Source organism: Tasmannia lanceolata, unplaced genomic scaffold (genome assembly GCF_043159265.1).
Source record: "Tasmannia lanceolata isolate RefF3 unplaced genomic scaffold, GAP_Taslan_0.1 ptg000019l, whole genome shotgun sequence".
Lineage (NCBI taxonomy): Eukaryota > Viridiplantae > Streptophyta > Magnoliopsida > Canellales > Winteraceae > Tasmannia > Tasmannia lanceolata.
The window spans coordinates 10,764,122-10,787,367 of NW_027518696.1; the positions used below are offsets into that span (position 1 = coordinate 10,764,122).

Consider the following 23,246-nt stretch of genomic DNA (forward strand, 5'->3'; position numbering starts at 1 on the left):
AGGTGGATTTTGGTCATAGTAGAATGGAATTTGAGGGCTGGAAAAGTAGAAGGCAAGAGGGATCATTTCGGTTGAAATTTGGAAAGGAAGAATGGGCGGTGTTGATGTTCTGGTGGTAGAAGGGTGCAGTGGCTGAAATAGAAAGGAGTAGATAATGCCCAAAAATCAAGGTATTTGATGTTGCCTAAAGCTTAGCAAGTAACCAAATGTTATTGGGCTATCTTTAGGCAATTTGCCAATAGAAAAAAAAAATGATTATGGGTAATCAATATGTAGCTAACAAATAGGGACCACTAAAATTGTGATTGGGCAGTGAAAGTGGCAGCTTGGGCATGGATTCATGCGCCTGAAAATCAAGGCAAAAATCTGGGCGTTTTTGGTTCGGGAGGCTGCAGCCCAACAATTCCTTCTTTTTTTTTGGCTAATTATAGGAAACTTGCTAGGTGATTAAAATTGATTACAAAGGTAGCTATTGGGAAGTTTGCAAAGGGACCTGGGGTTGTTGTGGCTGAGAAAAATGAAGATATCGTGGGGTGAGGCTTGGATGGTAGGGGCTGTGAATGCAGGGGAGTAGGTTGTTGATCACTTAGAATATTGGTTGAAGGAGGCGATACATGGGAAAAGGGACTAGCTGTTAGGATGGGTTAATCGGGCAAGTATAGTGGGTCTAATATGGGGTGAAGATGGGTTGTTTTCTATTGGGTAATATGCAGGTTTGTGAAAAACCTACATATGGGGATGGCTGGGCTGGATTGGGTGGAAGTGATAAGGAAGAGGGATGTTTGCTGGGGCTATTTGAATGTATAATGGCTGCAAAACAGGGTGTTGTTTTGAGGGGTTAATGAGGGAGACGAGGGGCTGTTTTGGGTTTGCTAAAACAAGAGTGAAAGGGGGTGGCTGAAAGAGGATGGGTAGTGGAAGTGTTTTTTTTTCTTATCTAAAGGTGAAACTAGGTTGGGATAGCTGATATGGAGGTTTGGATTGGATGGTTAATGGTCTAAGAAAAACAAGGGTAAGAGCATGGATTAGAACATGGCAGAATTGATGTTTTTTTTTTTTCCGTGTGGTGGATGGAGGCAGAGATGGGAGATGAGATTTGTTGATGGAGTTTGGTAGGATAAAGATGTGATTGAAGAACAAAACCTGGATAAATATTAGTAAAACTTGCTTGTGCGGGAAGTCCGCATCATAAATCCAAGCCTTCTTGACGGTGGTGTTTGCCGTTGAAGTAAGATGGTCCGATCCGAGGAGAGACCTTGCTTTGATACCAACTAACGCAGCGGATCAAACGTGGAATCGCACCCGAAGCGTACGATCCGAAATAGGCCCTAGAATCCACTAGGAGGAAGAAGAAAAGAGAGATAGAGAGACAAAAATGTCTTTGATATTATTCCATTGATTGATTGATACTCACATATTACATCTTTTTTTTTTTTTTTGAATAGTAACTGATTTCATTAAAAAGGGAAGACCGAGAGAATCCCCCCACACACACCACATTACAAACACGCCCAGACAGAGAAAAATACAAAAAAGAAATTAAGGAGGAAGAAAGTCGAAGAACTCCAAAGCCTGCTTCACAGCCCCATCTTTAGCCAGCTTATCCGCTACTTCATTAGCAGATCTTCTTACGCGTTGATACACCGTAGCGCACCCCACCGTAATATCCTTTATTTCATCAAAGAAGCGAAGAAATCTCCAAGGAGGCACCAAAGAGCCCTTAAGCCACCTAATGACATTTAACGAGTCACCTTCCACAATAGTGCTAGCCATCCTTGCTCGCCCTAGGAGTAACACACCTTGATGAGCTGCTCTAACTTCAGCTTCGTTTGAATCAGCTACTCCGAGAGGCCCGGAATAAGCCTTCACAACTTCCCCAGAGGAAATCCTCAAAACACCACCGATCCCAGCGAGACCGGGGTTACCCAAGCTAGACCCATCAAAATTCAATTTGGAGAAGCCGACAGGCGGATTGACCCACTTCTGAACAATTACAGGATTGCGAACTTGACTATTACATACCACCCCCCACCCTCCCACAAGTCGTATGCTGAAACAAATTTGAACATTGTCAGCGACCAGCCCAGGAAATCAATAACGCAACAACCTTAACATATAGGAAGAAAGAGGACTTAGCACAACCTTCGAAAATCCTGTTGTTTCTTTCCATCCATAGAACCCACAATGTGGCCAGTAAAGCAATCGACCACAACACCTTCGCTTTTTTCCTCCATGGCACAAAAGACCAACCTTCAAAGAAATCCTTAATATTGGAAGGAAACACCCACGCAATGCTGAATCTCGACAAAACCCCTCCCCAAACCTCCCGAGCTACTTTGCAATGAATAAATAAATGATCTACCGACTCCTCAGCTTCAACACACAAGATGCAATGATCTACTATAAGCATATTCCTAGCCCTAAAAAAATCAACCGTTGGATTCGACCTCGAATCACTGTCCACCCAAAAACGCAAATTCTAGGGGGGGACCTTAATATTCCACACCTTTGCAACATGAAGATCTTCTTGGATCGGATTAAGACCCCTGAAGAAAGATTTTACCGAGAAGAAACCAGAAGAATCCCAAAACCCATAACCTCTTGTCCACACCTGAAGAGCTGATGTAAGTATCTTCCAATATCTGAAGTAACGATACCAACAAGGGCAATTCCCTATCGAAAAAGCTTATACGGAATAGAGGCTTCCAGATGACTTTACTGTCCCTTCTCTCAAAACAATCTTTGACTAAAGCTTGCTTATCTGCTGCCACAATATAAAGATCAGGATATAAATCTCTTAAAGGAATGACAGAACACCATAACATGTTCCAAAAAGATATCCTATCCCCCGAATAAACTCTATATCTGACTCCTTGATCGAAACTGGAACTCAAACGCATAATATCCCTCCACACAAATACCCCTGGTTTGCTGAAACTGTTGAGAGATTTCCAATTACCTAAATCTACCCCGTATTTACCTCGAATGACTTTCGACCACAATTGCGACTGCTCTTCGCCAAACCTCCACAGCCATTTCCCCAACAGAGAAACATTAACCTGTTTTATCTTTTTTATCCCTGGACCCCCTCCTTTCACAGGTTTACAAACATCTTCCCACGAGGCCAAGTAAAGACTCATCTTATCCTTTGATTCACCCCATAAAAACCTCCTCTGAATCGATTCGATAGGCTTCACCACGCTAATAGGACACTTGAACAGAGATAGCTGGTAAATAGGAATATTGGACAAAACAGCCTTAATCAAAGTCAATCTACCCCCTTTTGATACCAAATTCCTTTTCCAAGTGTCTAGTCTCCTTTCAATTCTTTCCACCATGGGAGTCCAAGCACCTAATTTAGGTCCCCCCCTCCCAAAGGGAGCCCAAGATAAGAAGAGGGAAAACTATCCAAAAGGCAGCCCATTAGATTAGCCAAGCTCTTTGCTTCATCCTCTCCCACATTCACCACATATAATCGAGACTTTGAAAAATTAGATCTTTGACCAGTAACAATTTCATAACACGTCAGCACTGCCCTCAGATTTAAAATCTGCAATACCTGGGGTGAACTAAATAATAGAGTACCGTCCGCGAATTGCAAATGCGACACCTCTTCCCCATTTTGGCCACATTTTATCCCCTTTACTAGCCCCACAGACTTACCTTTCTCCATTAAAAGACTCAAAGCTTCAGCGACAATCATAAACAGGAAAGGGGATAACGGATCCCCTTGACACAAACCTCTAGACGATTTGAAAAAACCTTTTGGAAACCCATTAATTAGAATGGAAAACTAAGCCGACGATAAACAACTCTTTATCCACCCCCGCCACCTGTTTCCGAACCCATTTTCCGGAGGAAAAAATCCAAACAATGCCATTCCACTCTATCATAAGCTTTTTCCATGTCTAGTTTGCAAACAACACCTTCTGTGCCCGTTTTAACCAACCAATCCATCGTTTCATTTGCCACCAAAGAACAATCCAAAATCTGCCGCTGACTCACAAAAGCACACTGATTTTCCGAAATAATAAGAGAAAGAGCCACTTTCATCCTGTTCACCAGCACCTTTGACAGGACTTTATATAGGCATCCAACCAGACTGATAGGCCTAAAATCGGAGATCTTCACTGCACCTTTAATTTTGGGCAACAGCGCGAGGAAAGACGCACTGGTGCCTCTATCCAGTTCCATTCCTTCGAAGAAATCCTTGAAGAATTTTAGGATGTCCCCTTTCACAAACTCCTAGCAAGATTGAAAGAAAGCAAGGCAAAAGCCATCCGGCCCCGGTGCTTTATCCGAGAAAGGCCTTTCCAGAGCCAACCTACTATTCTCATCTAGCACTTTAAAATGAACATCCTCCAACTCAGGCCTCAACATGTCTTCCGAAGAGTATAACGACCTATAAAAGTCCAGAATTTCCTTGGTGATAACTTCCATATTGTATGATAATGCATCGTCAACCACGAGAGCCTCTATACGATTGTTTCTTCTCCTGGCACTTCCTATGCTATGAAAGTAAGCCGTATTTTTGTTCCCCTCCTTCAGCCACAAAGCTCTTGATTTCTGCCTCCAAGATATTTCATCCTGCAATAAAAGACACCTATGTTCTTCCTTAGCTCGACCCAACTCATACAGCTCTTCCTCTAAAGCAGTCCCCTCATCGTCAGCCAAAGAGATAGCTCTAATTCTATCAAGAAGACACAACTTTCTTTCAGCTCTTGCCCCTGTCCTGTTCGCATTCCACACTTTGAGTTTCTTTTTTACGGCTCTGAGCTTTTCTCCAATTACGTAATCAGCCGCCCCTTCAACCTTGTGCGATACCCACCATCCTCCCAACATCTCCTCAAACTTTGGAATTTCAAGCCAAGCCAAATCAAATCTGAAAGGAGAAGGACCCCAAGAATCCAATCTCGGATCAAGCATGATCGGGCAATGATCCAAGACCGAATGAATAAGAGCCTTTTGATATAATGCCGGAAAGATGGATAACCACTCTGCACTAAACAAAAACCGATCAATGCGACTTTTCCTGTTGTTTCTAGACCAAGTAAATTTGGCCCTCGACAAAGGAATGTCGATCAATTCATTAGTAGCAATGAACTCGGAAAAATCACGCATGTACTGATTGGATCTGTAACAACCCATACGATCTTCAACCCATCTAATTTCGTTAAAATCTCCTCCCACGCACCACGGGTGTTCCCACTTTTTTCGGACAGTAGAGAGTTCTTCCCATAAATAAACCTTCTCGTTTCGCACTGTTGGACCATATATACCTGCAAAAGTAACCAAAATTGGTTCCCCCACCTTCCTCAAAACAATAGAAATTGAAAATCTACCTATCCATGAATCTTGTACTTCCCATCTTGATTGATCCCACATAACTAGGATGCCCCCTGCGGCCCCAATAGCATCCAGAGATAAAAGATCCCAATTTGCATTCGCTCCTAAACTCTTGATTAAAGACCGATTCACCGACCCCATCTTTGTTTCTTGAATGCAAACTACCTGAGGTTTATTATGGTTTACCACTTCTTTTACTTGAGCCTTTTTTTCCAATGACCCCAACCCATTCACATTCCAAGCAATTATCCTACTAAATAAGAAACATCTTATATAAAAGAAAATATGTATTACAACATCTTATATAAAAGAAAATAAGAAACTAAATCCTACTAAATAAAAAAAATATCTCTTTCCCACTCAAGAGACCAACAAAACAGGAAACTAATCCTAGTGAAAAGAAAAGAAAGAAATATGCTAATCCTACTTAGGAAATAAAATCCTAGTATCCTAATGAAATAAGAAACCTACGATTAATGTCCTACATCACAAAAAGTCCCACACAGGATGATTCTCCAAACCTTTGTCACATAACTACTTTGTTTTTGTCTTTCTTTATTTTCTTTATTTATTTTTTGAATGGTATAACTGCTTTGTTGCATAACCAATGATACGATTCAAAATCGATGGTGGAATACTCGAGAGAGACAAAGCAACTACGGAAGTGATGCTCACACCTTCATTTGCAATGGATGAAGACTGATATACCAACTCCTCTTTCCCACACAAGAAGCACATATTTGAAACATAGAATCACTTTTTCTTTAGCACCTCATGTGTTTTTACTCTTTCTGACTTTCATCCAACAGTATGCCTCGAGTCCCAAACAAAGACAAGGAGAGAGAGGTCAGCCCCTCACTCTAAATGAGATAGGAGGGAAAATAAATAAATGCAAGAAAATCTTGAGGATCCGATAACCAAATTCTCTGATCATCCTCAACGCAAAATACATGGACAAGCAAACACTATAAGCAAAGATAGAAGGTTCACACTGTGTCGTGCCCCCAAATTCGATCAAGGACATGAGTCACCCTGGAGGTTATAGAGGATGGTGAATAGTGGACCCGTAGTAGCTTAATTTATTTTATTTCATTGCACTGAATTATTTTGCATTGGTAGGGTTTTCAGCGTTAGGAGAATATTACATTATCGCATGCTGTCATTACTAGTTAATAGGTTTCCTTCATTTTATTAGAAGTTGAGTTGTTATAGATGTTGCAGTTGTTAGGTTTTGCTACAGTTTGATATAAATATGAAGCAACATCAAACATGATGTAACTTTGGTTTTCATATTGAATAAGAACATTTATTCTCTCCCAAGGAAAGTCGGTGTCTTCTCTTGATTTTCGAGGTATTGCAGCAAGCAATCATCGAGGATCTTCTCAGAAGTGCATTGGAGTAGATCCCAAACTTCCATTAAGATCAACTTGATATACCAGTTGCAACTAGTTTGTAATTCTTCATTTTTATAGGCAACCTTTGGATTTCTTGAGTTATATATATATTCATCTTGTTGAATCTTGTTTACTTGGGAATATTTTAATCTTCTTCTCTTTGAATGAAATTGCTACCATTCAAAAAAAAAATCGAGAGGTTTCACACCTTCAAGACAATGAAGGCTTCCAGAGAGCTATCAATTTCACTCATCCTTCATCTATCTATCTATAATATATAATAAGCATGTTTTAAACAATAGTAACTGAATGAATTAAGACTTTCCGACAAAAGAAACTGAGTAAACATGTATATAGGAGGTTATTCAAAAAATCATTTACCAAAGTCAATGTAGCTTTTATGTAATCATGAAATTCAAAGAATCTATGCTATTGAAGTTCAAAATACCTTGAATACCAGACCGATGGAAACACCAACACTGAAAAGAAAAAATGGCACAACAAAGTCCGCGAGTGTCACCCCAAACCATGGAGAGTGATTTATGGATGGAAAGGCTCCTCCAGCATCGTCAACCAAAATCATGAGCTGGCCATGAAAACAGAACATGTGTGGAAAAAGCGCATCATGAGTATGTGACACCAGTTACTATAAGTAAATGGTAAAGCATCTTGCTAACATTGAAGAAAAGGGAAATAGCTTTCAAGAATGCACTTGTACAATATCCAAATCATCACGGGCTATGATGCAGAACAAATTCATAGGTCCTTTGAACCAGAAATTGGAGAAGCGTAGATGACCGCTGGAGAAGGAAAAAATCATTCATGTTGTGATTTTTGTTTGAAATTTTGGGATACTTCTATTGGTTTTAGAAAGTCCATTTTTTAGAAAAAGTGTGGGACTGAAGCTTCAAGAGTTTCTATTTTGAAAGGAGGAATTTGAAAAAAGTAAGAAGATGGAATTAGAGCTGGTTTTATACATAGAAACAATTTAGAATAGAAAGTTATATTTCTAGTGGAGATTTCAGAAAGTTTCTAAGTTTATTAGTAGAATCCAAGTTAAAATAGAAGTTATTGGGGTTTGTATAAAATAGGAAAGTATCTAACAATGGGAGGCCTTTCTTTGGGAAAGTTTTGGAATTAAAGAGAAAGCATGTAGTCTATATAAGGGCCTTTGGACTAGTTTTGTAACCAATGTGAAAATTGAAGTTTATGCAACTCATTTTGCGTTTTCTCTATTGTTTTCTATTTGAGACAACACCATATTTTGAACTTAAGTTCGAAACATGTGATTTACATTTTATTTCTGCTGCACCAAGCAAGCTCAATGAAGGACTTGTATTTGGTAACATGATTGTAGAGAAATCTTGGTCATGGAATAGTATTTTGATGTCAGCAGTACGTAATTCACTTTTTTTTTAATTTTGGGCTGCTATAAAATGGAAGTTGGGCTTTATTTAGGTTGATCTAAGAACTGAAATTGATAAAATACAAATGGTTAGAGGGTTTTAAGGTGTTTTAGGCCTATAAATATAAAGTTTTGATGTATTTTTGTTAGGATGTCAATGAATACTTAACAAGTTTTTCCTTTTTTAATTTTGGGTTTCACCCTGATTTGATCATTTAAGCAAATATCGATTGTAGTAAGAATTTTCAATCAAAGCGAAAGGCAGAAGCAGAAATGGAAGAAGTAGATAGATAGAGGGATACCGCGACAGTTAGACCACGAAAAACGTCTAGAGAAACAAGCCTCTGATTGGGATCGGTACAGCTAGGTTTAGGTCTATCAGTGTGGTCTTCAAGATTAGGTTGAAGATTCAAAGGCAATGAAGATGAAGGGAGAATCTCATCTTCTTGTTCTTGGCGAGGAGTTGAATCTTCTAGAAGAGGAACTCGCTCTTCTCCCACCGTGACAACAGACGCCATTTCTCCTCGCTTTTCGATCGGAAAACGCAAACTACATATAAAAGGAGTGAGTTCATCACAGAAGCATTCCGGTTTGACTACACATAAAACGGAGGGTATTTTGGTCATTTGAACGATCGGACAAGGTATTTGTTTGTCATTTCGTTTGAAAATAGGGGCATTCTTGCCATTTAATGTATTTTCATTGTCCTACATGAAGTTATCAAACCACCCTCGACACATACAACACAAATGAATTGATTGAAGGAAGAATTAATTTTTGTTTTGGATTTTGAGAATCCATTTAAGTCCGAGACTCAAAATTTAGGCCCTGCTTGTTTTGGATTTTGAGAATTGACTTTAGTCCAAAACCGATTATTGGACTCAAGATTAAACACAAATTTTGGGTCCAATAACCAATTTTGGACGAAAAATCAATTCTCAAAAACCAAAACAGTGTCTAATTTTGATCGTGTAAATCTACGCCATTCACTACTTTGGAATGGTCGAGATTAAAAACAAAATGAATAGTTGTTATTGTCTCCCCCCATTTTCTTTTGGGTCCAATAATCGGTTTGGGGGGTGGCAATCAGTTGCCACAATCTCAAAGGAACAGGGCCTAAAAGGTAATATTGTTATTCATGGAAGCAATTGATGAATCCAAAATCAACACACAAACTAGTGAGTACTGATATTCAATTCAAAGTAAGAATTGAAAGTACACTGATTTCGCATAAGAAAATTAACTAAAAAAATTGTAGGTAAAAAAATTATTACATTAAGTTATTGTTGAGTAGAAGCATGGATCCAAATTTGTTATCACTACGATGAATCGATAGTGAAGACAGGTCGCCAAACATATGCCATTTCAAAAAATCACTCCCACAAACAGGAAAAATTTGGGATAATAACTTTTTAAGTACGTGTGGTCCCACTAACCGGCTAAACAACAGAATTAATATAATGGATGAAAACAATAAGTAGCCTTTGGAGATACATACACATGCACACACATACACAACCTAGCTCATGTGAAAGAACTTCTCTTTGTATACCAAGGAAAGACAAAAAGCCCTAATTTTTGAAAGGAAAAATCGCCAATGGGCGACACCAGAATACGTAGACACTGTTTAGAAAAATTATAAATGGGGTCAAAAACAGAATTTGCTGAAAATCTGACCAAAATGCCCCTAGTGGTTAAGTCTAAAAAGGGGTTATCAACTAGTTAACAGTTCTAAATATGATTTAACAACGCTAACCTAAACAGGGTTATTAAATCTCGCCAGGGGATACCAACTTCTCAACAGGGTTATTCAGTCTCACAAGGGGTTATCAAGTCTTTATGAACTTGATAATCCCTGCTTGCTAACTTGATAACCCCCAGGAGCATTTTGGTCAGGTTTTCACTGTCTACGTCCCCCCTTTATAATTTTTCTAAAGAGTGTCCCCCATTGGCAATTCTTGTATTTTGGTGTCCCCCGTTTGCTATTTTTCCTTTTTAAAATAACCTTTTAAACGATATAAAGACAACAATTCTCACTTATTCAAAGTTTAAGAAAAACAAAATTAAAGTAATCAAGGCAAGATAATAACTTACGCATAATAAGTTATATATATCTGAGCTTATAAAAAACTTGGTGGATCGAAATCTTGAACCAATAACTTAAACTGAATCAACATATCACACATGTAACAAATTCAAATACAGGCGTGTTCTAACAATTTTGCAATTCTTAGCTAACTGTATCTCAATTGCCATGAACACTATAGATAATCAGCCTAATCCTCATAAAAGTGGCCCCACTTTCGCGTCATATATGTGGATTTCTATATTTAGAAAGAAGTCAGAGGTCAAAAGGAGCAAAATACAAACTGTTTATTCATATATTCAGCCACCTTTATGTAGTGACTACAATACAGTTTTAGCAGTAAAGTTATTACACAAGGGGATAGAAATTCCCCTGAATAAATTGACTATATTACAATAATATACATCTTTGGCCAAATTGCTTATGAGACCTAATTTATCTAAAGCCCCTGTTTGTTTTGGATTATGAAAACCGATTGTGAGTCCAAAACTGATTGTTGGACTCAAAATTAAACTTAAATTTGAGTTCAATAATAAGTTTTGGGTTCACAACATCCAAAAACAAACAAGGCCTGGTTTAACAATGTCTGAGGCATGAAAATTTGTTAACAACTAGATACACTTTATAAAAAAAATTGGCAGTTCAAGACTTCAAGTACTCACAGAATGACTACTGAAAGATTCTGATTGAACACCTGGAAGAAAAATAAAGGTGAGAAAAGTGGCAACATAAACAAGTTGCAATTGTGATGAACAGGAGCAGTTCAAATATCTTTACCTCTTTAAAATGCTCCAACTCGGGCTTTAGTTCCTTCATAATATCCACCAATGTCGGCTGCACACTATCTGGGAGTAGAGATCGACCCTTTAATTCGGTAATAACCTGCAACCAGAAACTAGAATGATGTAAAGATAGCAACGGAAGATGACATTAAAACCAAAGAAATTCATTAAGATGACATTAAAACCAAAGAAATTCATTCTAAAATTTAGAGCAGTTTTGCTTTGTTCCAAGGAATGATTTAGATTATCATTTTTGAATTCACCACCTAAATGATAATTGGAAGATCTGAAGAATGAACAGTTTGAAGAAGTTTGATCAGGATTACATCCGGATTCAAAAATTAACATATGGATTGCACAATGCAATAGTTTAAGATTTTTCTATAAATTTGCAGTTCCATTCTCCGTTGGCATGCTTCAAGAGTTCTGTGCGACCGTAAAATACGTACCAAGTTGAAGGGAAAGTTTTATAAGACAGTACCTACCAAGTTGAAGGGAAAGTTTTATAAGACAGTTGTGAGGCCAGCCATGCTGTATAGCTCAGAATGTTGGGCCACCAAGAAGCAGCATGTGCATAAGATGTGTAGCGGAATGCAAATACTTAGATGGATGTGTGGCCACACAAGGTTAGATATAATTAAAAATTAAGACATCCGTAAAAAGGTGGGGGTGGCACCAATTGAGGAGAAGATGAGAGAGCACCGCTTAAGATGGTTTGGGCATATCCAAGTAGACCTTTGGATGCTCCAGTGAGAAGAAGTGATTCAAGACAAGTTGATGGAGTAAAATGAGGTAGGGGCAGACTGAAGACAACTTGGGTAGAAACAGTGAGGAAAGACTCGATGGTTAGGAACATAACAGAGAAGAACATGAACTTGGATAGGAGAGAATGGAAGAAAATGATCCATGTAGACGACAAATAGTGTTAGGATTAGACTTAGTCAATTTAGGCCGGGTAGAATCTTACACCTTCTTCATGAAAATTTTCTAAAGGATTTATTCGGTGACCCCAACTAGTTTGGGACAAAGGCTTAGTTGAGTTGAGTTGAGTTGAGTTGAGTAGTCCCCGTTGGCAGCGAAATGACCTGTCATGTTTTGTTTGTGAATACAATGAATGGGCATTATAAATTTGTAATACATGTATGATTAGTGCTTCACATGCATAATGAGACAAATTGGAAATCATGAAGCACATTCGCATAGCAACAAGAACAGCTGAAGATGTTCTCTCGTCCTCACGAATCACGTTTATGTCTAGTCCCGAATTAATCTGGTTTGAATTGTTCAAACTTCAAAGAAGTCCACGATGGCATCTCACACGAATACCAATGTCTAATTTGCACGAGCATAATATTCAAAAAATTTTAAAACGAGCACCTTGGGTTCAATATGCTTCTAGCCACAAGAAGTAGGAAACATTTGAAAAAAAAAAAGAGGAAAAATATGATTCAATGTTTTGGTAAAAGTAGAACACGAACATGGCTTGGTGGATGTGTGTACTTGTTTTCCTAAAGATTTATACGTAGTAAGTCCTTATATGATAATGCTTATAGTTTAAGTGTATGCATAAATTTAGATATGATTAGCTCTTATATGTCTAAAAGAATGCAGGATGTTTATGCTTACAGGCAAACATACATACATAAATTACATGTATCATGTATGCATGCGTATTGAAATGCAAATATGCAATACATGCAAATGAACATATGAATGCATGCATGCATAAATGCCTATGTAAATGTAGATTTTTATGCTGATGGAAGAACATAAATACATATATGCATTAGAAATGCAATGCACAGATGCATGGATAGATGTCCAAACTCAAGACTGCCTACATAGGCATCTTGGAAAATTAATTGACTATATAGATGCTTGTGAGGGCTGAATGAAGAACAGATAACTTTCAATTGAAACACAAAGTTGACAGAAACTATTTTAAATTTTTTATATCTGAAAAACATGCAATAAATTTGATCACATGACATAGTAAATGTGCATCCATACACCTGCCAGAACGTACCAGTTTGTAACCTTCATGAGAAAGAGAAATTTCCAGTCCCTGAAATCTCATGCATAGTACAAGAGAAATTCGCATGACTACACAGAGGACTCTGAATTTTAGTTTTACCTGTCAGAAAATCAAAAGAAAGTTAAACACAGTAACCAATAATGAACATCTAATTAGGAGCTAGATGTTTCATATTCTGTAGGAAAATGGAGCAACTAAGTTGAAAGAATTCAGAAAAGATTAACTATGCAATGAATTGTTCAGTAAATGGTATAGCTGGTGTCAACACCCGGGAGAGTAGAGTGCCGATGCTTGAGTCGATTTGGGTGTAAGGTCAGATCCTTCCCAATCAAGAATTTGGAACTCCCTTTGGGGTGGGGTAATCCACCAAAATCCTGGTGAATTTCGGTAATTGAGATGATGGAGAAGTTGGCAGGGCGGAAACCGAATTTCTTGTCATTTGGAGGTAGCATAACCCTAATCAAGGTGGATAGGTGGCTAGGGTATGTTCCTCTGCGCCATGCTTTTCCGAGCCTCTAAAGTAATGAGAGATAGGGATGTGAGAATTTCAGTTTACTATGAGAGAAAGAGAGAGGGAGGGGGGGGGGGGGGGTGACGGTTGGGTATTTTCTAGAAACTTAAAAGGATAATGAGCTTTATTGTCTACTGACCATCCTATCCTTATTGAAAGGAGCTTTTGTTTCTCAGGTTGAAGAAAACGTTTTTAGGAGGTGGATCCAACCAGTGCTTCTCAGTGAAGTCCTTTCTCATTGTGTTGTTGAAGGAGGGCAAGCCAACAAGGAATTGGGACCAAATCTAGAAAGTGCAGGTGCCCCCAAGAGTCCAATGCTTTGTGAGGACAGCAGTGCTTGAAAAAATCAACACGCTAGACATGCTTACGCAGAGGAAAATGTGTCTTCCCAACCCACATACCATGTGCAAAGAAGAGGCGGAAATGGAGAATCATATCCTCATTCATTGAAGGGTGGCCAGTCAGATTTTGGAGGCTGTCGTTCGATGGTTCGGAATTTCCTGGGTTCTCCTCAATCATTTAGGGACCTCCTTGAGTCATGGACATGCCATCATCTTGGAAGTAAAAGTTTCATCCTTTCAAAGATGATCCCTTTCGGGGTTTATTGAGCCATATGGATGGGCATGGAACAGGCAAACTTTTGAGGACAAGCAATCATCAATGTGAAAATCCTCTTTGATGTCAAGAGCAAACTGCTCGCGTACACGCTGAATAATGAAATACAATGATTCTATGAAGTATATGTCATGGCTTCAAAAGCAAGCAGTATATGCCATGGCTTCCAGATACATAATGAAATTCCAATATAGATACTTCAAGATGAGTGTAAGACAAAAATGATAAAATTTTGGAAAGCAGAAAGACGAAGATACCTCCTCAGTGAGACCCTGAAGAGAAGCATGGCCATATCTTGGGAACTTTTTCCTGTGATATCTTGCAAGTAGGGCAATTAGCTGTGAACTTAAGTCATTAGCATTGAGGGCATATAAAGAAATTAATGAGAAAGAATTGAAGCCATAAGCAAGCAAAATACCTCAACTTCCTCGGCATTGTAACCATAAAGATGGTGACCGTTCTGTTCAAAGAGAATTTTTTAGAGAATTACGGAAAAAGAAACATTGAAATATAAAACTTCGGCAGATTGAAAGAGAAGATGGAATGTATGAAAGCAATTACGCCTAGAGAACAAGAGACTGAGAACTTCAGAAGTAGAACTTTCACTTTGAGCTGAGGTTTCCATGAAAAAGTACACTGGTTACGACTAATATCCACACTTCTAAGAATTCCAATCGAATGGAAATCACAATCGATTGGCGGAAAGAAGTAAAAGATGAAGTGAAACAAAACATACCGCAATTTTCAATCGAAAACATGAATATGGAGTCACACTGGGCTGAAACTGTTGTGATGTATGTATGTCGCATGCGATGAGGAACAGGAATCTAATAATTTATGCTAGGCTAGTAGTACAAATATATTTCAATTAAGACAAACATTCTTACGTAATGTACAAGTAGTTCTAGAACAGGGATATTTAAGTTACAAGTTTAGAAGATCTCATACTGTCATCCGTTTTTCTCTGCAGATGTCTTGTATTATGGCAATATACAGTACCCTGATGGGATAATTTTCGGTTTTGCGCTAAAAGGTATTTCAGTAATTTTTTTTGATATGGTGGAAAGGGTTTTAATTGAGTTTTCTTGCCCAGGAAGGAGAGTTAGTAACCCTAAAATGAAATAGTAAAATTCTTCTCTCACGGACGTAGGCAAACTGCAAAACCATGTAACTCTTATATTCTCGTTTTTGTGCGATTTTGTTTCTTGAATCTCTTCTTGTTGTTTGCTGCACATCGTGTTTGATCCTTCATTGAGAAGGTATTTCTCAGTTTTCTACACTTTTGATTAAGAAGGAAATCTTATGAAGTCCATAGGCATGCATGAAAAGATTTTCTTTGTTATTCACAACTGAGGGCCCTTTTTAGAATTTTCATCTTCATAGAAAAGCAGATTGTGACCTGATGGTCACGGGTTTGAGTCACGGAAACAGCCTCTTTGCAAAACAGGGGTAAGGCTGCGTACATCTAGCCCTCCCCAGAGCCTGCAATGGAGGGAGCCTCGTGCACTGGGCTGCCCTTTTTTCTATAGAAAAGCAGGTTCTATGGCTGATGAGTTGGCTGGTAATGCCGTGCCATCAAAAAACATATAGTTTAATGGGCCACTTGTTACTTTTTATACTTTTGAAACCAAATCTTTGTGCTATTGGCTTATTAATGAGCTAATCATCTGATCAGATTAAAAATGTTCCATTTGTGCTTATATCATATACCAAGACATGTACCAAATATGCACACAAATAAGGCAATAGCTACTGCAACAGTATATGATATAGCAGCACATACCTTGATAATATGGTATGATTGCTTATGATAGCCTTTTTTACCAAAAAAGAGTCCAATATTGTGAAGCAAAATTGCAGCATCGAGATATTCAAGATCCTTTTCACCCAAGCAAACTGCAGAGCTGCTTTGGTGATTGGTCAGTTCATTACATTTTTCCAGACCTTCAAAAAATTCCTGCAAAAAATGCACCATTGGTGAGATAACCTTGGGTTGCTAGCGATGATTTGTTGACACGGACACAGGTGTCGCGTGTCATCACGGACAATGAGTGTCACACACAGCAAACCGCCAAAATTTAGAAACGGGGACACGGCTAAAATAGAAAGTATATACGATACAACAACAAATATTAGTTAAAGAAGAGCTAAAAAAGAGTTTATAGTAGTTAATAATAAAAGATGTAAACACAATATTCAATAATAAAAGAAAATGTCACACTTGATAGACACAATAACGTGTCCACACACCCACATTAAGTCTAACGCTTATAGTAGTACATTTAAAAGTATCCAAATGAGTGTCGGCACGGTCGTGTCGTGTCGGACACGGCGGGACACATGTGTCACCAATAAATTCAAAGTGTCGGCTAAAGCATAGGTTGCTAGTTGCTGCATAGTAACACTCAATAAAAATTGACTATCAGTGATGGAAATGTTTTGTTGAAATCTGATTTGTAAACACCATAAAACCTCATCCACCTAGTAATATACTGAGCACGCATCAAGGGGACAATGCCACATAAGTGCAACATAGTAACATCAACAGGCAACATTACAATAATAGGGATCAGAACAATGATTTCAGATATGCATCTTGCTTTGGACTCAAAAGTGTTCCAAATTTTTTTGAAAAGATAACATTTTTTTTTTTTTGGAAAGCAAGGGTTCCAAAACAATTTTAAATCTAAATATAAGGATGCCAATGGGAGAAAAATCCGAAGGAAACACATAATGAAGTCGATCCACCCTCAAGATTGATAAGGACCAAAAGGAATCTATTTTCAAAAGAATGAACTCTTGTTCTGACTAACTTGTGACACATAACAATTATAACCACCTAAAATCGCAGGTCCTAATTTACCAGACAAAAAGATGAGGAGTTTCCAATTATATGATGGATATAGTAGAAACTCTTGAAGACACCAGATCATTCTGATGATATTACAAGGATTTTCACGGTTATGTTAATTGTCTTCAACTTACCATTCAAAAAAAAAAAAAAATTGTCTTCAACTTGGACATGAAAGTTTCATACCTATACGACTGTAAAAGGGCGGCCCAGTGCACGAGGCTCCCACCATTGCGGGGTCTGGGGAGGGCTAGATCTACGCAGCCTTACCCTTGCTTTGCAGAGAGGCTATTTCTGTGACTCAAACCCATGACCACCAGTTCACAATGGAGCAACCTTACCATTGAGCCAAGGCTCGCCCTCTTAGATTCATCCATTTATAGCTTCGTTAAATTAGACAGGCCTGATAGGCATTGGGGTTCCAATAAATAGAAGCATCACTCATAAAGAAACATGTGTGCATGATGCATGTATGATAAAGCATTTACATTGCATTTTTTCTTAATGTCGCATTTACATTGTATTTTTTTAATAGCATCGAATAATTGATAAAAGGGACAAAAAAAGGGTTTTGGTCTTGTGGAAAGCATCAGCCAACACAAAGAATCAGTTATTTGAGAACGAACACGTACAAGCCTCTGAAACTCAAAAAACTTCAGTGCACTCAAACAGATATACAAGTATTTAACAAAGTTAGGCATATGGAGTGATGGCTTGATCCTCTTGAACTTTGACTTGCATTCAATATTTGGCAATTACCATCTCTTGCTCAACAACCTTTGTGAAGCAGGAACCTCGCATACACCATGGCCCATAATGGAAAAAGCTTTCCTAGGCCTTCTAGGTCAAATTTAGGTGTCAGGACGCATCTTCATAGACTAACATGTTTTTTTTCTTTTAATAATCATAAAAGAAAACAAAAAATAAAGTAAAAATCACCCTCAACATTCTAGATTTCTTTTTTCATTTTTTACTTCTAAACGAAGAAGAAACAAATGATGTTGGCATCATAGCGAGCCAAGAGCCGATCGAGACAGGGCAATGGCTTTCTGAGATGCCGTTTGAATGTTAGATCCTCCATCGTTTGAGGTTTCTCTCCAAGTTTTAAGAGGCTGAGAAACCATAGGAAATTTCTTTCCCTCTCGGAGGACCCTCACCCTCAATCCATTCTAGATCTTACTAGCAAAAAACCAAAATCAAACAAGTTCAACCGAAGGGGAAAATACTTGGTGAAGCAAAACTAATCACATGTTTTTCAGGAGAGAATCCTTTTTATGAATCCAATCCTCCTCATAAACAGCATGCACACAGCTTACTAAAAACGATGCAACGAAATATTTGGTACAAATAAAACCATTTCTTGATGAACCCAGACCAGACAAGCAAATCAAACAGGAAATATGCAGATACATTTCAGATTTTAAAAAACAATGAACACCACTCTATCCATAGACCTTATATATCCTCATAATCTTGTTTTTATTTGAACCTTAAAATGTAAACTGCTTTAGAAACAACTAATTGCTGATGCAAACTTCCTTTTAAAAAAAATCCCAGTTGAAAAGAAGTAGAAAGTAATATACCCTTTGCCGGTGTAGCTACCTTAGCAATGCCAACACATTGAACGGCCAATTTCATCCTCTTCTCACCATTGAACCTAGTCGCAAGCCGAACAACCGATCGCCACCGCACATTCACACCAACATCATACCCCTCACAATCCTTCCTCAACATCTCTGAAACAACCCCTTCTCCCAACGCATAACCCGATACCTCCATCTCTCCAATATCCAAAATCTCAAATATCTCCCTCAATAAAACCCCACCCGCAAGTATAAACTCCGCCCGTCTCTTAAAAAACCCCACTCTCCTCTCCAATTCCCCCTCACCATCCAAACCACATAACCCCTCAACAACACCAATCAATTCCTCTCTACTAAATTTCCACTCCCTACTAAATTCCCCAAACGCAACCCCCTCATTCGCCCGATCAAATCCAAAACCTAGAAAAACCGCTTTTTCGATCGATCGAATAGTCCCCGAAGATCCAACAGCCACATCAAACCCAATCTCCCTAACCTTCTCAACTAAATCAGATTTTATAACAACAGATCGAATATATTGCTGCATTTCTACAATTTTACCATTTTTAACAAAAGATTCAGTCAAAGAAACATGCCCTAGCTTCAAAGAAACCGCGAAAATCACCTTACCCTCCTTTCCGAGCACGAATTCCGTAGATCCACCGCCAATATCAACGGTGAGGATCGTTTTATCATACAAAGGAAGGAATTGGAGAACGCCTAGGTATACAAATCGAGCTTCTTCTTCTCCAGAAAGAACGTTAATTTCAAACCCTAGCTCGTCTCGAACCCTAGATAGAAATTCGCGTTGGTTTTTAGCTTCTCGAACGGCTGACGTGGCGACGATTGCTGTCTTGTTGACGTGGTGCCCGTGGAGGATGCCGGAGAAGTTTTGGAGGGCGGAGATTGCTCGGCGCTGGGAGTCGATGGAGATGGACGGTGGGGAGTTGGCGGAGGGATTAACAGTGGAGATCATGTCGCGGCCGAGGACGACGGGCTCCTTGAAGCGATCGACGGTGAGGAATCGGCCGCGTGGATCGGCTCGGATTAAGAGCATTTTGAAGGAGTTGGTTCCCATGTCGATCGCAGCTAGGAGTTTGGGGGTATTTAGGGAGTTTGTAGGGATATCGATGGACATTTTGATGGAATCGGAGCAAACTCTGAGGTTTTTTTGCCTCTTCTTGAAACAGAGGCTAACGAGGGAGGGAGAGAGATTTTATCATTTTCCCAAGTTCTCGGTTAATGATGTTTGAGAATTGGTGTTCCAAGGAGGAGAAATTACGACAGGCTTACCACCATTTGAAAGCGAACAACGGATGGCCAGGATCGTCTGATCAAAGAGGTTTTTTGGCCTTTTGTGATGTACGCTAGCAAATCCCTTTTTCTTAACATAAAACAAATTTTACATTTTTGGCAGATTGTCTTATTTATTGAGCGAAATGACATGGCTTTCCACGAAAGTGGCTAGCAAATCCCCATATTTTTACGTCAAAAGAAACGGAGCCATGTCAGTATTTCAGACAGTAGAGCTATGATCCCTCCTGAGGTTGTCAAATGGCCAAATCCACACGCTAATAAGGTCCAAATTTTACATTATAATTGGGTTCGGGCCGTTTGTTGGAAATAATTTTGGGATCAAGTAGATCAGTTCAACAAAATTAGTGATATATTTAATTGAAATGAAATAAAGAAAGGATTACCTTTGATGATCCCGAATGTAAACCGCAAATCCGTAAGCAAGGATCAAAGAAAATATGTAAGAGAATAAAAAAAAAAAGTTTAGTGGTAGAGGCACGTTACAGAGTAACGCTACCCTTAAGATAGATTATCGCCCCACCACGAACGGTATGAAATCGGGTTCTCTTGCGACCTATCTCCAAGATACAACACCATTATCTTTGTCGTTGACGGTGTGCACGCACCGGCTCGGACCTTGCGAACAGTGATTGATGCCGAACAAATTTGCCCAAATGAAATACAAGTTACGAAGTTTTCCAAAGCATGAAACTTGTAAACATAATCCAAAAACCACCCAATAGAAAAAATGAGACAGTCGTTTTTCATGTATTTAGAGAAGTGTCTCTACACTTTCTTTATACATTTGCTCATTTGTGCCGTTATACAAAGATCACAAAGGTATTGCAAACGACACATCCTATAAGAGAAAGGAACTGTAAACCATTAAAATAATGAAATGAGAAAACGTATAATAATCAAAACAGAATAAAATATTAAAAGGTATTGAAAGCATCATTGAAAAGATACCACTGTTTGAATTTTTATTCACAAAAGACAAAATAGCATTTAATATATTAAATGCTTAAAATTTCATTAAAAATTCCAACAATCCCCCACATGAATTAAAATTCAAATCAAATATATTAAATCAAATATGGGCAACTTTGAAATATCATGCAATGGGTGAAGGTGTCTCGTGGACTTGAACCTCCACTTAGTGTTTATATATTCGAGTCTATTAAAGTTCTAAGTGAACTACGTCTTGAACTAAGAACCTCGAGTAATAGACCTTCATATATTACACACACGATATCGGCAATATAACCATGTTCTATCGGGGTAGCACATTTCGGCCATGCGCTAATCCTGTTTCATGAGCAATCTAGAGAACAAGTCTTAATTCTCATAGGAAGTGGCCCCACTTCCACACTCATATCGGTGAGTCCATCAAGGGTACCTGTAACTACGCACCCCGCTTATAAACAGCTATAGACCCATTCAGAGCAAAGCTCTTCTTCCATATCATTACAGTTAGCACTATTTACATCTTAGGGATAGGCCAAGAGAAGTCTTTCATTCTCTTAAAAATTTAAGTACATTGCTTTCACCGATCACTCGAATAACTTATTTTTCACATTGAACCTAGTTCTTGGAATCACCAGTCATATAGGTTGGGTTACCGTTATTGGTGATTCTATTTGATACGCTTTAGCCCCATCCCTCTTGATGTTTCAGCCACTAGCTTTTTAGCTAGTCCTTTGGTCAGTGGATCTGTTAAGTTTCTCTCTGACCTTATAAAGTCAATTGCAATCACTCCATCTAAAAGCAATTGCCTCACATTATTATGCCTCAGACGTATGTGTCTGGATTTACCATTATATGTTCTGCTCTTAGCCCTTGCTATTGTAGCTTGGCTATCACAATGAATAGAAATAGCTGGAATTGGCTTGCACCACAGAGGAATATTTGCTAACAGATTCCTAAGCCATTCCGCTTCTTCACCTGCTTTATCAAAAGCAATAAATTCAGATTCCATGGTGGAACGTGCTCTACAGGTCTGCTTGGTAGATTTCCAAGCGACAGCACCACCACCCAAAGTGAAAACATATCCACTTGTGGATTTAGTTTCTTTTGAATCTGAAATCCAATCTGCATCACTATATCCTTCTAATACAGCGGGATAACAACCATAGTGGAGTCCAAACTCCATTGTGCCTTTCAAATATCTTAAAATCCTGATAAGTGCATCCCAATGTTCTTGACTAGGGTTACTAGTGTATCTACTTAGCCTACCAATTGCGTAAGCTATATCTGATCTAGTGCAATTCATTAGATACATTAAACTGCCTATAATTCTGGAGTATTCTAATTGGGATATACTTTTTCAGTATTTTTCTTAAGTTTTGAACTAGGATCATATGGAACACTCAAGGGAGTACACTCAAATTTGTTAAATTTTCTAAGGATCTTTTCAACATAATGAGATTGTGTTAAAACAATCCCTTCTGGATTTCTAATTATCTTAATCCCTAAGATTACATCTGCCAATCCAAGATCTTTCAGGTCAAAGTTCTCTGACAAAAGATTCTTGGTGTCATTTATAACATCTAGACTCGTACCAATGATTAACATATCATCGACATACAGGCAGATCAAAACTCCAGAATTACCTTCAAATCTACTGTATGCACATTTATCAGAATCATTTATGGTAAAACCATTTGATAACACTACTTTATCAAATTTCTCATGCCATTGTTTTGGTGCTTGTTTTAAACCATTGTGGACCTCGATCCCGAGGATGGTGAGCGAGGGACACGAGGTCCCACGTCGATCCTCTAAGATCTCAACAATGTGAAGGAGAGCTTTACCAATGAGATACCTCTCGATTCAAGGACTAGCCCGGAACCAAGATGTACCTATAACAAAGAAGAGTCGCCATCCAAGGAAGTTGGCCCTGGATCCCATGAAATACTCTGTTGCAACGGATAACCAGAGATATAAAAGTCCGTGCCTGATGACGAATGGGGAAGGTGTTAAGCGCCCCCAATTCGCCCAAGTGCAAGCACCTGGTCTCTTATGCCATTTTAATTAATTTTGAAGAGTTTTGGGCTAAAATCATGTGAAATGGGAACGAGCATCCCCGAGAAAACGTCTATCTAAGCATGCATGACCCGAGGATGGGCAAAAGAAAATAAACATCCAAATCCTAACTCACCGCATCTAATCCTAACCCATCACATCTAGGAAAGCAGTAACATCCGCACGCACAGCTACAGCTAAGCAGATAATCAAGATAAGATGAATAAATGTTACAACTAAGCAGGTGAGAGGACAGATAAGTGTGGACCCCGATCCGAGAGAGACGGCGGGAGACGAGCCCCACACGCTAGAGTCTCA

General features: G+C 38.7%; 2 protein-coding genes across 8 annotated transcripts in view; both read right to left on the reverse strand.

Annotated features, from left to right (window-relative positions):
- LOC143853017 (uncharacterized) overlaps positions 1-8,730 on the reverse strand; it is a 30,732-nt gene extending 22,002 nt beyond the window's left edge. Inside the window, exons 1-2 of the mRNA XM_077362713.1 lie at positions 8,448-8,730; positions 7,189-7,326 (exon numbers count right to left, since the gene is read on the reverse strand). Of these exons, the coding sequence (XP_077218828.1) occupies positions 7,189-7,326; positions 8,448-8,663 (354 nt within the window). The 5' untranslated portion in view covers positions 8,664-8,730. The remainder of the gene's footprint in view (positions 1-7,188; positions 7,327-8,447) is intronic.
- Positions 7,223-19,889, reverse strand: LOC143853015 (Ppx-GppA phosphatase). 7 transcript variants are annotated; one of them, XM_077362711.1, is made up of 8 exons: positions 18,628-19,889; positions 15,958-16,131; positions 14,593-14,634; positions 14,432-14,512; positions 13,040-13,147; positions 11,009-11,113; positions 10,894-10,925; positions 7,223-7,326 (listed from the first exon to the last, which is right to left on the reverse strand). In XM_077362711.1, the coding sequence occupies exons 1-8, from the start codon at positions 19,744-19,746 to the stop codon at positions 7,320-7,322; spliced, it is 1,668 nt and encodes a 555-aa protein (XP_077218826.1). In that variant the 5' UTR covers positions 19,747-19,889; the 3' UTR covers positions 7,223-7,319. The 7 variants fall into 7 exon arrangements, 3 of the variants coding, with proteins under 3 accessions (XP_077218826.1, XP_077218825.1, XP_077218827.1); XR_013236972.1 differs by having other exon boundaries at positions 7,233-7,326; positions 11,009-11,126; XM_077362710.1 differs by lacking the exon at positions 7,223-7,326 and adding an exon at positions 10,439-10,469.
- Positions 19,890-23,246: the final 3,357 nt, after the last annotated feature.